The sequence below is a fragment of the Phyllostomus hastatus genome, unplaced genomic scaffold, assembly GCF_019186645.2.
Source record: "Phyllostomus hastatus isolate PE091 unplaced genomic scaffold, TTU_PhHast_1.1 phas_contig_1, whole genome shotgun sequence".
Classification (NCBI taxonomy): domain Eukaryota; kingdom Metazoa; phylum Chordata; class Mammalia; order Chiroptera; family Phyllostomidae; genus Phyllostomus; species Phyllostomus hastatus.
Window position 1 is genome coordinate 14,482,088 of NW_025333498.1, and position 13,022 is coordinate 14,495,109.

Sequence of the window (13,022 nt, forward strand, 5' to 3'; positions counted from 1 at the left end):
TTAAGTTTATACAAGGTGAAGTAGGTTAGGGAGTTAGATCCAATGCCCCTGAAGGTTCTGTTGCTAATTATGGTGTGTGCCTGCGTGTGTGTTTCCCTATAGAGTCATTCTTACAGTAATGGAAGACTGACTTACAAGGGTGAGAAGTTCCTTTCATATGTGGAGGATAGCATCCAGAACTGAATACATACATGGCTTGTTCAAACATGGGGAAAACATTAGAAAAATGACTGTTTGCTTATTAAACCCAGCCATTTTCCTGGCAAAGCAGTGATATCCCTTAAGTAAATTCCTTGAGGGCCAGCAGCAGCATCCTGCCGAGACGGACACAAACCACCAAGAAATAACTCCGTTGCAGCACTTTTCAACTGGCGTGCTGCAAGAATGTTTAAAACATGCAGGGCACTGAGCTCTTTCCCCTTAGGTTGTCAAACTTAAAAAATGACAACAGCCAACACAACAGTAACTGTCTGGTGTGAATAAGTCAAATTTTACCTATTTTTTTGTCAGACTGGCAAAAAGTACATTTTTCAGTGTGCTGCAGAATTTTGATAATTAGTTTATGTGTGCCACGAGATGAAAGACACTGCAGATTGCTGCTCCGTTGGGAGCCAGGTGTGAACCCTCTCGTGGAGAAGTCGGGTCCCTGCACTTCTGGTAGCAGGTGGGGTTACCAACTATTTTGGAAAGTAACTTTCTGATTTTCTTTTTGCCCAATACCTGTGTGTCTCTTGTGAAAATAAAAAATCCAAGTTCCTGTTCTAGTCTCACTTTCCAGTCTTGCTTTATCTTTGCATCATGCTTTGCAGTTTGCAGACTAGCGTAATGGGTGAGTTCCAGTAAGCTGGCGGTATCATATTTCTTAGATTGAGTCATTGCTAAGAAACTTGTTTGTGAACAGGAAGCAGCCCAGGAAAGTGTCTGTACAAAGTAACGTGTCAGTGTGAGGAAACTGGACCACTTTCTCGCTGAGAAACAAAAGGGCAGAAGGATGGTTCTACAGACAGGGAATAGCAAATTTGTCATCTAGGGTCTTCGCTTAATTCCTCTTTTGGTGTGTGTTTGACCATTTTTATGCTGTTTAAAATCACTAGTTGTTGAAGATTAGGGAAGTAATCTGTAGTGAGATTTTTCTAGAAGGTAACTTGAATTGGTGGTAACTGTTACTACCATTAGGAGTTTCTGATGACATATGTAACTAGTTGCTAGGCCAGTTATTTATTTATTTATTTATTTATTTTTCAGAGAGTGGGGAGGGAGGAGAAAGAGGGAGAGAAACATCGATTTGTGATAGAAACAACCTAATAGAAACAACCGATTGCCCCTCGCATACCACCTGCTGGGGACCCAGCCCACAACCCAGGCATGTGCCCCGACAGGGAATCCAGCCTGCAACCCTTCGCTTCACAGGCCAGCGCTCAGTCCACTGGGCCACACCATCCAGGGCATAGGCCAGTTATTTTGAAAATGAAGCTGTTATTATGTACACAGAAATGAACCCATGACATTTATTTACATGTGACTTAGATGGCTGGAAGGCCCTTCACCATCAATAACATTTTGTGATTCTGTGTATTGGTGGTGGGGGAATATCTTTGTTGTTATTTTTAATTTATTGGGATGACACTGGTTAACAATTATACAGGTTTCAGGTGCACAGTTCCACAACCCAGCTGTATGCTGTACTGTGTGTTCACCGCCCCAAGTCAGGTCTCCTTCCAGCACCACTTATCTTCCTTATACCCTCCTCCCCCTCCCCCATGATTTGTTTTTAATCACCCACTTCCCACTTATTGTAGAATGTATGCAAAATTAGCAAATCACTTCAGTAGAACCAAAAATATGTGAATATGGGAAAACTATAAAGAATAACAACCTGTCATCTCCCTGCTCACTGAGAAAACAACAGGCATTGTGTTGAGTATCTTGTATGAAGAAGCAGGGGAGAAGCAAAGAGAAGTAAACCAGCTGATAAATATTTATGAGACATAATGGCCATAAGTGAGATGTATTTTAAACACACGCTTGGTGTCTTTTTACTTTATTCAGTAAGGATTGTAACTGTAAAGAGCAGCCTTGTGGATCCAAGAGACCTTTTCTGTTGTTCTGTCAGTTCTTCAGAAGTCAGGCATGCCCTCAGTTGTTTCTGTAGTCTATTGCTCTTCATTTGGTTTACACCCTGACATGGTTGGTAGGTAGGATGTGATTCATGTTCCATCCGGTTTTGCTCAAAAATATATTTTGTAAACATCTTACTTTTTTTAGAGAGAGGGGAAGGGAGGGAGAAAGAGAGGAAGGAAGACATCAGTGTCAGAGGAAGACATCTATTGGTTGCCTCTTGTATGCACCCCGGCTCAGGCATGTGCTGTGACCGGGAATCGAACCTGCGACCTTTTGCTTTGCAGGATAATGTCCAACCAACTGAGCCACGCTGGTCAGGACTGCTTGAAAATATTTAAGCAGCTTCTATTCAAAATACTGAATATTTAATCAGATTCAACAGTTTAGGTAAATAATATAAAATTACCTGGGCATAATATAAAGACTGAAATGTGTGAAAGGAAAACCGTACCCAGGTGTAACTTAGACTCAATGCTAGTAATTAATATTCAAATGGCAAAATCTCAAGAGGACCCTGGCTGGCGTAGCTCAGTGGATTGAGCGCAGGCTGGGAACTAAAGTGTCCCAGGTTCGATTCCCAGCCAGGGCACATTCCTGGGTTGCAGGCCATAACCCCCAGCACCGCACATTGATGTTTCTCTCTCTCTCCTCCCTCCCTTCCCCCTTCCCTCCCTAAAAAAAATGGATGAATAAAATCTTTAAAAAAAAAAAATCTCAAGAGGAATAAATTTTAAGGTTTATTTGCTTAATGAAAATACTTGATTTTAAGAAGAAAAAACTTGAGATATTGTCTGAATAGCTTATACTGTTAAATTGGAAGTGAAGATCAGTTTTCTTTCTCTGTTTACAAAGTTAGTAATCTGCAGCTTATTTTTTCTAGCAGTTTATCGGTGAAATTACTTTTAGAAGGAAACCTTCCACCCCCTTCCTGCCATTCTTTGGACAGAGTAGAGGATGGGAGACGGACGGGAGAAGGAAAGGGTCCTGGGGGGTGCGGCCCTCAGTCACACATTTGAATTTATGATAGTAACCATTTTATTTTTTATTTCAAATACTTTGCCAAAGCCTCAGTTTACTGAATTGCTTTAATTTAGGAGAATATTGTGATGTCTGATATTTTCACTTTTGCTTTATATGTTCTGTTTTTTTCTTATCTTCTGAGTATGATAATGCTGGTTTGTTCAGGCACTGAAATTGGCTTGCAGGAAAACATTTAATGTGGGATTCTGTGTGCAAGCCCTTTCTTCTTTGTTTATCCTGCAGCAAAGGTGTTAGTTTCAAAATGGTTTGTCCAAATTCCGAGTTCCCATAAAACATGTAACAGATTACCCAGATGGCAAATGATGATACATCCATTGTAAATATGAGTATTTCCTTTGGGCCAGATGGTGATTTAATGTGAATTGTCCAACATTTATGTTTCTTATTAAATTGTCTTTTGTCTAAGCCAAGCCAGTAACATAATTTGAAACACACTCAAGGAATCACTAAGGGACAACAACAACAAGAACTCAGACACTGAGTAGCCGCGGCATTTGCTCCATGTGGCATGTGAAGGCTCCTAGCCAGAGCCTGCCTTGCCCTCGAAAACTTTCACATCTTAAAGAAATACCTGCCAGGATGCTGTGCAAACCATGCCCCCCTTTCCTCTCCCTCCCCAAACCCTTATCTGCCAATGTGCAGTGGGGCAGCTTTCCTCCCTGGGGCCTTGGCGCGGGTAAGGCGGCCGTACTTCCTCCCTGCCCGGGATTTGTGCGCAGCAGAGCAGTTTTAGTTCTTCCTTACGCACTTCCTCTCCCCACTGACCACTGTCATGGTGTTTGCTGTGTGCTCCACCCGGGCCGTTTCCTCCTAGCTGGTGCTCAGCCTTGCAGGGATGGGTCATCTGTGGAACAAGTCATGCGCCCAGTCACAGGGCTCCTGACAGGAAACGCTCACGGCCTGCTAGTGTTAGGTTAGCACAGGACAAACGCAGCCCTGAGCCTGTGGGGCTTCCCAGCTCTGAGTCTTGGGTGGACAAACTGTTCTCATTTTGTTTTTAATTTTATTTATCTATTTTTAGAGAGAGGGGAAGGGAGGGAGAAAGAGAGGGAGAGAAACATTGATGTGAGACAGACACATTGATTGGTTGCCCCTCACATGCACCCTGACCAGGGATTGAACCTGCAGCCCAGGCATGTGCCCTGACTGGGATCCGAACCAGCAACCTTTCACTTTGTGGGATGATGCCTAACCAACTGACCCTACTGGTCAGGTGAAACTGTTCTCATTTTACACGTAAAGTTTTGAGTATTTCATACAGTATCAAATCCCTGCAGGTTTTTCCTTTTGAAACTTAGGTGAAAATCTGAGAGTAACAGAGTATTATATATTAAGGCCACAATAAGAAACGCATTGTTACTGCAATCTAAATTTGATCAAAACAACTGTTTTAAAAACGTTTTAAAGCCTAAGTTTTCTTTCAGAGACTTCTCACAGCAAGAATAAACATTGCATAAAAATAAGCAAAAACACAGAGGGAGACTCTGAGAACATGTGGAAGCCTGTTTGGGGCCATTATGATCTCAGCGAAGGCTGCGTGCGCAGCCTGCATGAACAGTTAGATGTCACTTGGAACATCTTTTGATGGCATTGTTGGTGGAGACCGTAAGCTAGGGCTGCAGGAGTGCTCCGTCCTGCAGGTCCCCCATTGTTTCAGATCAGATAACGACATAATCAGATATTCAGCTCAAGAGCTGACCCAAATGGTGCTGCACGGTTTCTCTTCCCTGTTCGCTGATAAGGATTCATCAAGATGTCTTTTTCTGACAGTGTTATGGGAAAATTTTAAAAATCGAATTGATTTGGAGCTGTGCATTGAAGGGTAGTCATGTCAGGAATTGAGTAGCAATTGAATGCGTTTCTGTCTGGGTGTGTACATAAAAGTGTATGTTATTTATTTCTTACAGGACATGTTGCACATGCCTTGTAGTTGATTTCAGACTGTCCCTAAGGAACACAAAGCTTCATTGCCTTATTTCGAGCTCCCACCGTAGTTAGGTCTGTGACTTCATTGTTATTCAGTGGCCTGGAGTTTGGTCTGTTACAGCTAGTGGTAGGATCCGCCAATGTCAGCATGTGTAACAGTGTCTGCATATGCTTTGCCTTTATAGAGAGTTCTTTCACGTGTCTCTTTTGATCCACCAACACCTGTATGATTAGGGGTAGGTTGGAATAATATATTAAATTTATAGCTAAACCATCTGAAACCACTCAAGGCATCTCATCCGGTGGGGAGGAAAGGGAGGGGGGAAAAAACCAGTTATATCAACTCTTGGTGTGATTGCCACAGATAATTTTAGAGTAAACTACATTCAAAATTTTCCTCCAACCACTCTAGGGATACTCTGGAATGGTCAGATTTGTGGGCAGTTGTTTCCAACATAAACTGCTTCAGTGCTGTTTCAGTTCTTTCATGAAAAAGTCAAAATTGGACACTAGTTCTTATCCTGGAATCTCATAACAAGAAGCCCCAGGCCTAGGCATTCTAGGGCCGGGGGGGTGGGGTGGGGGAGGAGGGATGTGTCAGAGTGGCCCCCAGGGGCTGGGTAAGTATTTGGGTTTCTCTTTTATTGATCTTCTGAATAGCTCAGTGCACATTCTGCAACAGTTGTTGAGATAGGTAGGAAGGGCACTGCCTATTTTACAGAGACTAGAGTTCAGTTGAGATGGCAAAATCACGCATTGATTTTTAGTGCTAGCATTTAATAGATGTGAGTATACTGAACACCTACCTCCTCAATGCCTTGGTCAGATAACTCCAGTCTGGAAAAATTTCTAGGAAAGATACTCTGCTGCATCTACATTCACCAAGAAGATACAGCCCAACCTAATCTCAATGTTAAAGTAGATTTCTCTATACCTGGGCCTTTGTTTTTCCCAGGACCTTTGAGTGAACATGCCCATTACAGTGGAAACAAATCATTTAACAATGGAAGCTATTCTCATGATTTATTTTAATGGGCGGCCCCCACCCCCTGAGAAGATAGCCATGAATGCTGCTTCATTGCTTGTTTCGTTGCTTGTAGCCAGGAAAATGACCCCGGTGACATGTGCTTAATCCAGCCTTCTGTAAACTGGCCACTTCACACCACACCACCAAGATGTCCAGGCGAGGTATCGAGACAGTGGATTGATTTTACTTCCTGCCTGATTTAGGAAACAGTGGTCAGTGATCAGATTTTACATGTCTAGTGCGGACGAGTGGTTCAAAGAGCCTGAGTCAGTCCCTGGCTGAAGCTGCCTAGGGACTTGTCCCTGTCCAGCCACTTCCTTCCTAGTGGTCTCCCGTCTCACTAATCCTCATTGTTCCTACATGTAAAATAGGGATATATGTGATCTTTATGTGGTTGTTTTGAGTATTAGTTTGCACATGCAGAGTACTTAGAACAATGTGTGCCATACAGAAAGCTCTTAATAGTTGTTGCTTTATACACAGGTTTACCCTAGCCAGTTCTGAAGAGCTCCAGGTGCCACTTTAACGCTACCTACCCTGTGTGCTTTGTACTACGTATTGTACTGTCCAGGGCTAGAGTGATGACGACCTCCCCTCAGCAGCTTTCCTACGATTCCAGCGCCAACTCCCAGTCATGGCGAGGGGTGGTCTCTGCCACCCAGCTGGCTGTGCTGCTCTAGGCTGGGTGGCCTGCTCCTCTTTCGTTGGGTAAAAATAGCCTGGCTCCTCACTGAAGCCACAGGCATGTTATTTTTGTCCTTGGAAGGCAGAACTTCACAGAGTTCTAGACATACTGAGCCAGCCTGGTGCTGCCAGCCATCAGCAGAACTGAAATACAAAGTGCGATGCTATGCACAAATTGTAAAACAGGTCTAGCCTTCTTATATACGAGTAAACCAAAATAACTATTCGCTCATTGTGGGGTTCTCCCGATACCTCAAAACTTAGTGTCGTCTGTCCTTCCCTGGAACTGCATGTGCGTGTGTTTAAGGGCTATTACGACTTCCTGGGAGCAAACCCAGTGGGCACTGCCCCTTCCCCAGCTGTTTGGGTAGACAACAGGCAGCCCCCACGTGGCCCATATCACAAGATTACTGTCAGCTAAGACGTTACCCATTTGTTCATGCTTCAGAAGATAAAACTCAGGTCAAGGTGAAACTGTTTTAATAAGTGAGCCATAGAATAGCAAGAAATGAGAAGGAAAAGATAAGCCAATGTAGGAAGAACCAGAGAATCGGTGTTGTTTCACAACTGCTAGACTGACGGTTTAACTTGGGTTTTTCCCCCTCCTCTGTAAACTGGATTTGCTGAGCAGGTTCAGAAAAAAATTCTACATGTTCAATCATGATTTCCAAATCCTATTTCTCATAATGAACCAGTGGCCTGGAGTGCTTGCTCTAATTTCTCTATTCCATTAAACAAGTGTGGGATTTCTTTTAATTCAGGAACTTGAATGTACAACATCTGTTAACTTTGCTCTTTCATGACCTCTACCATCATTAATAATCCGAATAATAAAGGACTAGAATGGATGGCTGTGTTTGTAGGTTATTTGTTGTTTTTTAAACAAATAAGTTCTATGAGTGGTTAACTATGCCCTTCCGGAATGGTGGGTCCCCTTCAGATTTTGTTTATAATCTCCCCCCACCCCGCCTCCAGCAACAATGGTATAAGGTGAATTCTGTGGTATCTGCCAATGTAAAACCATCTTATCCATGGTCTCTGTTCTTCCTTTTTTCTTTTGAACATAGGACATGGATTTGATTGACATACTTTGGAGGCAAGATATAGATCTGGGGGTGAGCCGAGAAGTATTTGACTTCAGCCAACGACGGAAGGAGCATGAGCTTGAAAAACAGAAAAAACTTGAAAAGGAAAGACAAGAACAACTCCAAAAGGAGCAAGAGAAAGCCTTTTTCGCTCAGTTACAACTAGATGAAGAGACGGGTGAATTCCTCCCAATTCAGCCAGCCCAGCATATCCCATCAGAAACCAGTGGGCCTGCCAGCTACTCCCAGGTACGGGGCATTCAGCTCTTGGGAAGCAAAGAACATTGATCCAGGATTTGGAACATCTGGATTTGAGTCCCAGCTGTGCCTTTTCCTGTGGCGTCATGACCATGTCCAGTCACTCCCAACTTTGGCCTCCTGATGAGTTCAATACCTGACTGACCAACGTCACAGTTATAAGGATTAGGAGGACACACATTACAGGAAAGGGCTTTGTAAGCTATAGAAACAACACAGGAGGATCAGACAGCAGCAGTGGTGGTCAGAGCAGTGGAACCAGTTATAGGGATTACTTTGGCACCGACAGTGACAGGCACTGTGACTGTTTTCAGACCCTTGACATATAGACTGATCAGTCAAAGCAGCACTTATCTAAATTAGGTGTCATTATCCCCATTTACCTATAGATGAGCAGTTGAAGCTCAGTGAGGTTAAATAACTTGCCCAGAGCATTCAAGAAATGGGGGAGCCAATTTGCACCCAGTCTGGTTCGATTGTGCTCTGAACTATGACAGTAAACTAATTTCTAAATTAAGAAATGTTTGATTAACAAGATTTTAGGAACCTCATCCATAAACCTTTGGCTCAGGAATGGAACATTAAACAGTTTTTTTTACTTTTTGTGTTTCCCTTTACCCAGGCTGTACACATTCCCAAACCAGATGCCCTGTGCTTCGATGACTGCATGCAGCTCCTGGCAGAGACATTCCCATTCGTAGACGACAATGAGGTACTGCACTCGGTTCACAACAGAACTCCACAGCTCCATCTAGTATATCCTACATGTGTCCCCTTAATGTCTCTCCATTAAAAAAAAGAATGAAAGCATTTTAGGAGGAAATTTGTTAATGGAACCTTAGCCTAAACGTAAGTTCACAGACCCAACGCAATACAAAACTGAGGATGTTCACTGCTGTGCAGCTGGAAGCACAGGTCAGCTTAACCATAGAAACTAGCAGTTGCTGATGAGCAGAGCAAGCAGGGTACTACACCAGAACTTGTTCAAGTAACAATTTTAGTAAACCTGTTGTGCTTGAAGCACTATATAGTATTCTATTAAAAGATACAGATTAAATCCTAAAGATTATTCTTACCCATTTCAAGTTTGCCTTCAAGTGTATAAGATAAAACAAAACAGAAGTAAATTTTGAGTCAGTTGGGTAAAAAAAAAAGATATTTCTTATGTAGACTTAGGGGCCGTAAGTAATCAAAAGCAGAATGCAGAGCTGCAGCCAGGTCAGCGTCAGGAGCTGTGGTGGTGCGTGCCGTGGAGGGCACTCATCCACTGCCGGTGGCGGACTCACGCAGGTCAATGCCTTGTCAATTTTAGGTTTCTTCGGCTGCGTTTCAATCGCTTGTTCCTGAAGCTCCCAGCCTCGTGGAGAGCCCAGTCTTTATTGCTCCTAATCAGAATCAGTCACCCGAACCCCTTATCCTTCAGCTGATCAGCGATTTAGATAATATGCAGCAGGACACTGAGCAAGTCTGGGAGGAACTATTATCCATTCCAGAATTACAGGTAACTAAGATCTAATACCATAAATACCAAAGACGCTATTTTATATTCAGTGCCTTGAAATTAGTCATTCTGGTTATCTATTATTTACATGCCACCTATTTGTAGGAAGGGTTAGAGGGTGCTTTCAAACCAGTCAGGAGAGCTGCCCAAGCTCACTAAAATGCCACTTTGTGAAAGAGGCCAGATGGCTTGAAGTTGGTCTAGAAACTCTGAAAATAATGCAGACGCTTGGTATAAACATCTGTTGGAAATGGAGTTCTCTCTGAATTAGAGAAGAAAGCAGCTTGGAGGAAAATGGGAGTGGGGACTTTTACTCAGGTATAGATGATCAGTTATGGAAAATATTTACACTTGATTGACATAGTATAAACTTCTTTTCCATGCAGTGTCTTAATATTCAGAACGACAAACTGGTTGAGCCTAGCACAGTTCCAAGTCCAGAAACCAAACAGGCAGATGCTGACAACAGTTACCATTTCTACTCATTGACCCCTTCACTGGAGAAAGAAGTAAGTAACTGCGGTCCACATTTTCTCAGTGGTTTTGAGGATTCCTTCAGCAGCAGCATCCTCTCCACAGAAGACCCCAGTCAGTTGACAGTGAACTCATTAAATGCAAACGTCACAGTAAACACAGATTTTGGTGATGAATTTTATTCTGCCTTCATAGCAGAGCCCAGTAACAGCAGCAGCATGCCCCCCTCTGCTACTTTCAGCCAGTCACTCTCTGAACTGCTCAACGGGCCCATCGATGTTTCTGATCTGTTACTTTGTAAAGCCTTCAATCAAAACCACCCTGAAAGCACGGAATTCAATGATTCTGACTCTGGCATTTCACTGAACACAAGCCCCAGCTTGGCATCACCAGAACACTCAGTAGAGTCTTCTATCTATGGAGACACACCACTTGGTTTCAGTGATTCTGAAATGGAGGAGATAGATAGTGCCCCCGCAAGTGTCAAACACAGTGGTCCTAAAACACAGCCAGTACAGCCTTCCGGGGATATAGTTCAACCCCTGTCACCATCTCAGGGGCACAGTGCTCCAACGCATGATGCCCAATGTGAAAACACACAAAAGAAAGAATTGCCTATAAGTCCTGGTCATCGCAAAACCCCTTTCACAAAAGACAAACATTCAAACCGCTTGGAGGCTCATCTCACAAGAGATGAACTAAGGGCAAAAGCTCTCCATATCCCATTCCCTGTAGAAAAAATCATTAACCTTCCTGTTGATGACTTCAATGAAATGATGTCCAAGGAGCAATTCAATGAGGCTCAACTTGCATTAATTCGAGATATACGTAGGCGGGGTAAGAATAAAGTGGCTGCTCAGAATTGCAGAAAAAGAAAACTGGAAAATATAGTGGAACTGGAGCAAGATTTGGATCATTTAAAAGATGAAAAAGAAAAATTGCTCAAAGAAAAAGGGGAAAATGACAAGAACCTCCATCTACTGAAAAAACAACTCAGCACGTTATATCTTGAAGTCTTCAGCATGCTACGAGATGAAGATGGAAAACCTTACTCCCCCAGTGAATACTCCCTGCAGCAAACGAGAGATGGCAATGTATTCCTTGTTCCCAAGAGCAAGAGGCCAGATGTTAAGAAAAACTAGGTGTGGGAAGATCTGACCTTTTCTGAGCTAGTTGTGTGTGTGTGTGTGTGTGTGTACTGTTATGTATACTAAAAGCTCCTACTGTGATGTGAAATGCAGAAATACTTTATAATTCTATGCAAAATTATAGTCAAAACTAATGTAGAATATAAAATTTTAAAAGCATTAAATGTTATCAGTATGCTGAAATCAGTTTTACTTTAACTGCAAACTTAATTTCTTAGAGCACCATTTGAGAGAGTTTCTGTACACATGTAAATACTACAAAAACTTATACTGTTCTTATCTCATTTGTTACATTCATAGATTTATATGTTTTGACATTTGGCTAAAAGCAAATTGTTGCAAAACTAACCACTATGTACTTTTTTATAAATGTTATATGAACAAAGAAATGGCCTTTTTTATATTAAATTGTTTAGCTCTGGCAAAAAAAAATTCAGTTGAAAAGCTGGTACTAATAAATATTATGATTGTTAAATTTCTTGTAATTCCTTTGAGTTTATTCACAGTATTTTCAATGACATTTAATACATTTAGGTGTTTTGCATTTTCAGAATGTTTTCTCAGAGATACAGAAAACTGAAGTATGTCAAAAAGATATTTTATTACTTCAATAGCAGGCACATTTCAACCAAGGAAAATGGTCTATCTTGACATGAAAAGTATGTGCTAAGCATTGTTTAAAGTACAGAGGACAGCCCTGGCTGGTGTGGCTCAGTGGGTTGAGTGCTGGCCTGCGAACCAGAACATCACAGGTTCAATTCCCAGTCGGGGCACATGCCTGGGTTGTGGGCCAGGTCCCCATTTGGCAGCATGTGAGAGGCAGCCAGTCAATGTATCTGATGCTTCTCTCCTTCTCCCTCCTTCCCCCCTCCTCTCTAAAATAAATAAAATCTTAAAGTTAAAAGGACAAAATGGAAACCCTGTTCTCCTGAAACTAATGGACAAAGGCAGCAAATGTACTATACTATGCCAGAAAGGATTGGGAAGATCAGCAAGTCATTGCGACTTAAAATAGGGTTGTAAATAGGAAAACCTTATTGAGATGGCAGTGTTTGAAGGTGTGGGAAACCCATCCTATTAGCTAAAAAGAATATTTTACCCAGGACACAGCAAGTCCAAAGTCTCTGAGGCTTGCTTGAGAAAAATACTCTATATATGGCTGACAATAGAGGGGAAGAAAAGGTGTCAAGTAGAAGTAACATCTGATTTTTAAAAGTCTATCCTGTCTTGTGTGTTGAGAATAGTCTTGAGCACAGGTGGCAATAGACAAGGACTGAAGGCGGATAAATCCAGCTCTCCACCTTGTTTCTACCCAGCGGCAGCGCTGAGCTCTCACTTAGCTGTTAAGTAGTTACATTTATACAGTCCTAAAATTGACCCTTTGAAGGCAACCAAGAGGCTGATATGGCCGCCAGTGAAAATGAGTTTGACAACCCTGGTCTAGAGAGTAAAGGTGGGAGCAGGGAGACCAATGGGGAGGCTCTGCAAATACTGACATGAAATATTTAGTTGAAAATATGAAATATGGTGTCTAGATCTAGGGTGATACTGAGAAGGCATTGAATCCTACATTTCAAAGGTAAAACTAAATGCATTTTCTGACAGATTCTATGTGGGGTGAAGGTGGAATCAAGGACTTGAGCATCTTTAAGAACTGAGTTGCCCAGAGATGGAGACTAGTTAGAGGGAGATCTAGGTGAGAAAAATCAGCTCTCTTAAAATCAGTATAATCTTGCCCTGGCTGGTTTGGCTTAGTG

The 13,022-nt window shown here is 42.3% G+C and overlaps 1 protein-coding gene across 3 annotated transcripts in view; it reads left to right on the forward strand.

Annotated features, from left to right (window-relative positions):
• Positions 1-11,740, forward strand: part of NFE2L2 (NFE2 like bZIP transcription factor 2) — a 32,218-nt gene extending 20,478 nt beyond the window's left edge. For all 3 annotated transcript variants that reach the window (XM_045850395.1, XM_045850470.1, XM_045850509.1), the window contains exons 2-5: positions 7,867-8,133; positions 8,765-8,854; positions 9,455-9,643; positions 10,030-11,740. In XM_045850395.1, coding sequence (XP_045706351.1) covers positions 7,867-8,133; positions 8,765-8,854; positions 9,455-9,643; positions 10,030-11,259 — 1,776 coding nt within the window. In that variant the 3' untranslated portion in view covers positions 11,260-11,740. The remainder of the gene's footprint in view (positions 1-7,866; positions 8,134-8,764; positions 8,855-9,454; positions 9,644-10,029) is intronic.
• Positions 11,741-13,022: the final 1,282 nt, after the last annotated feature.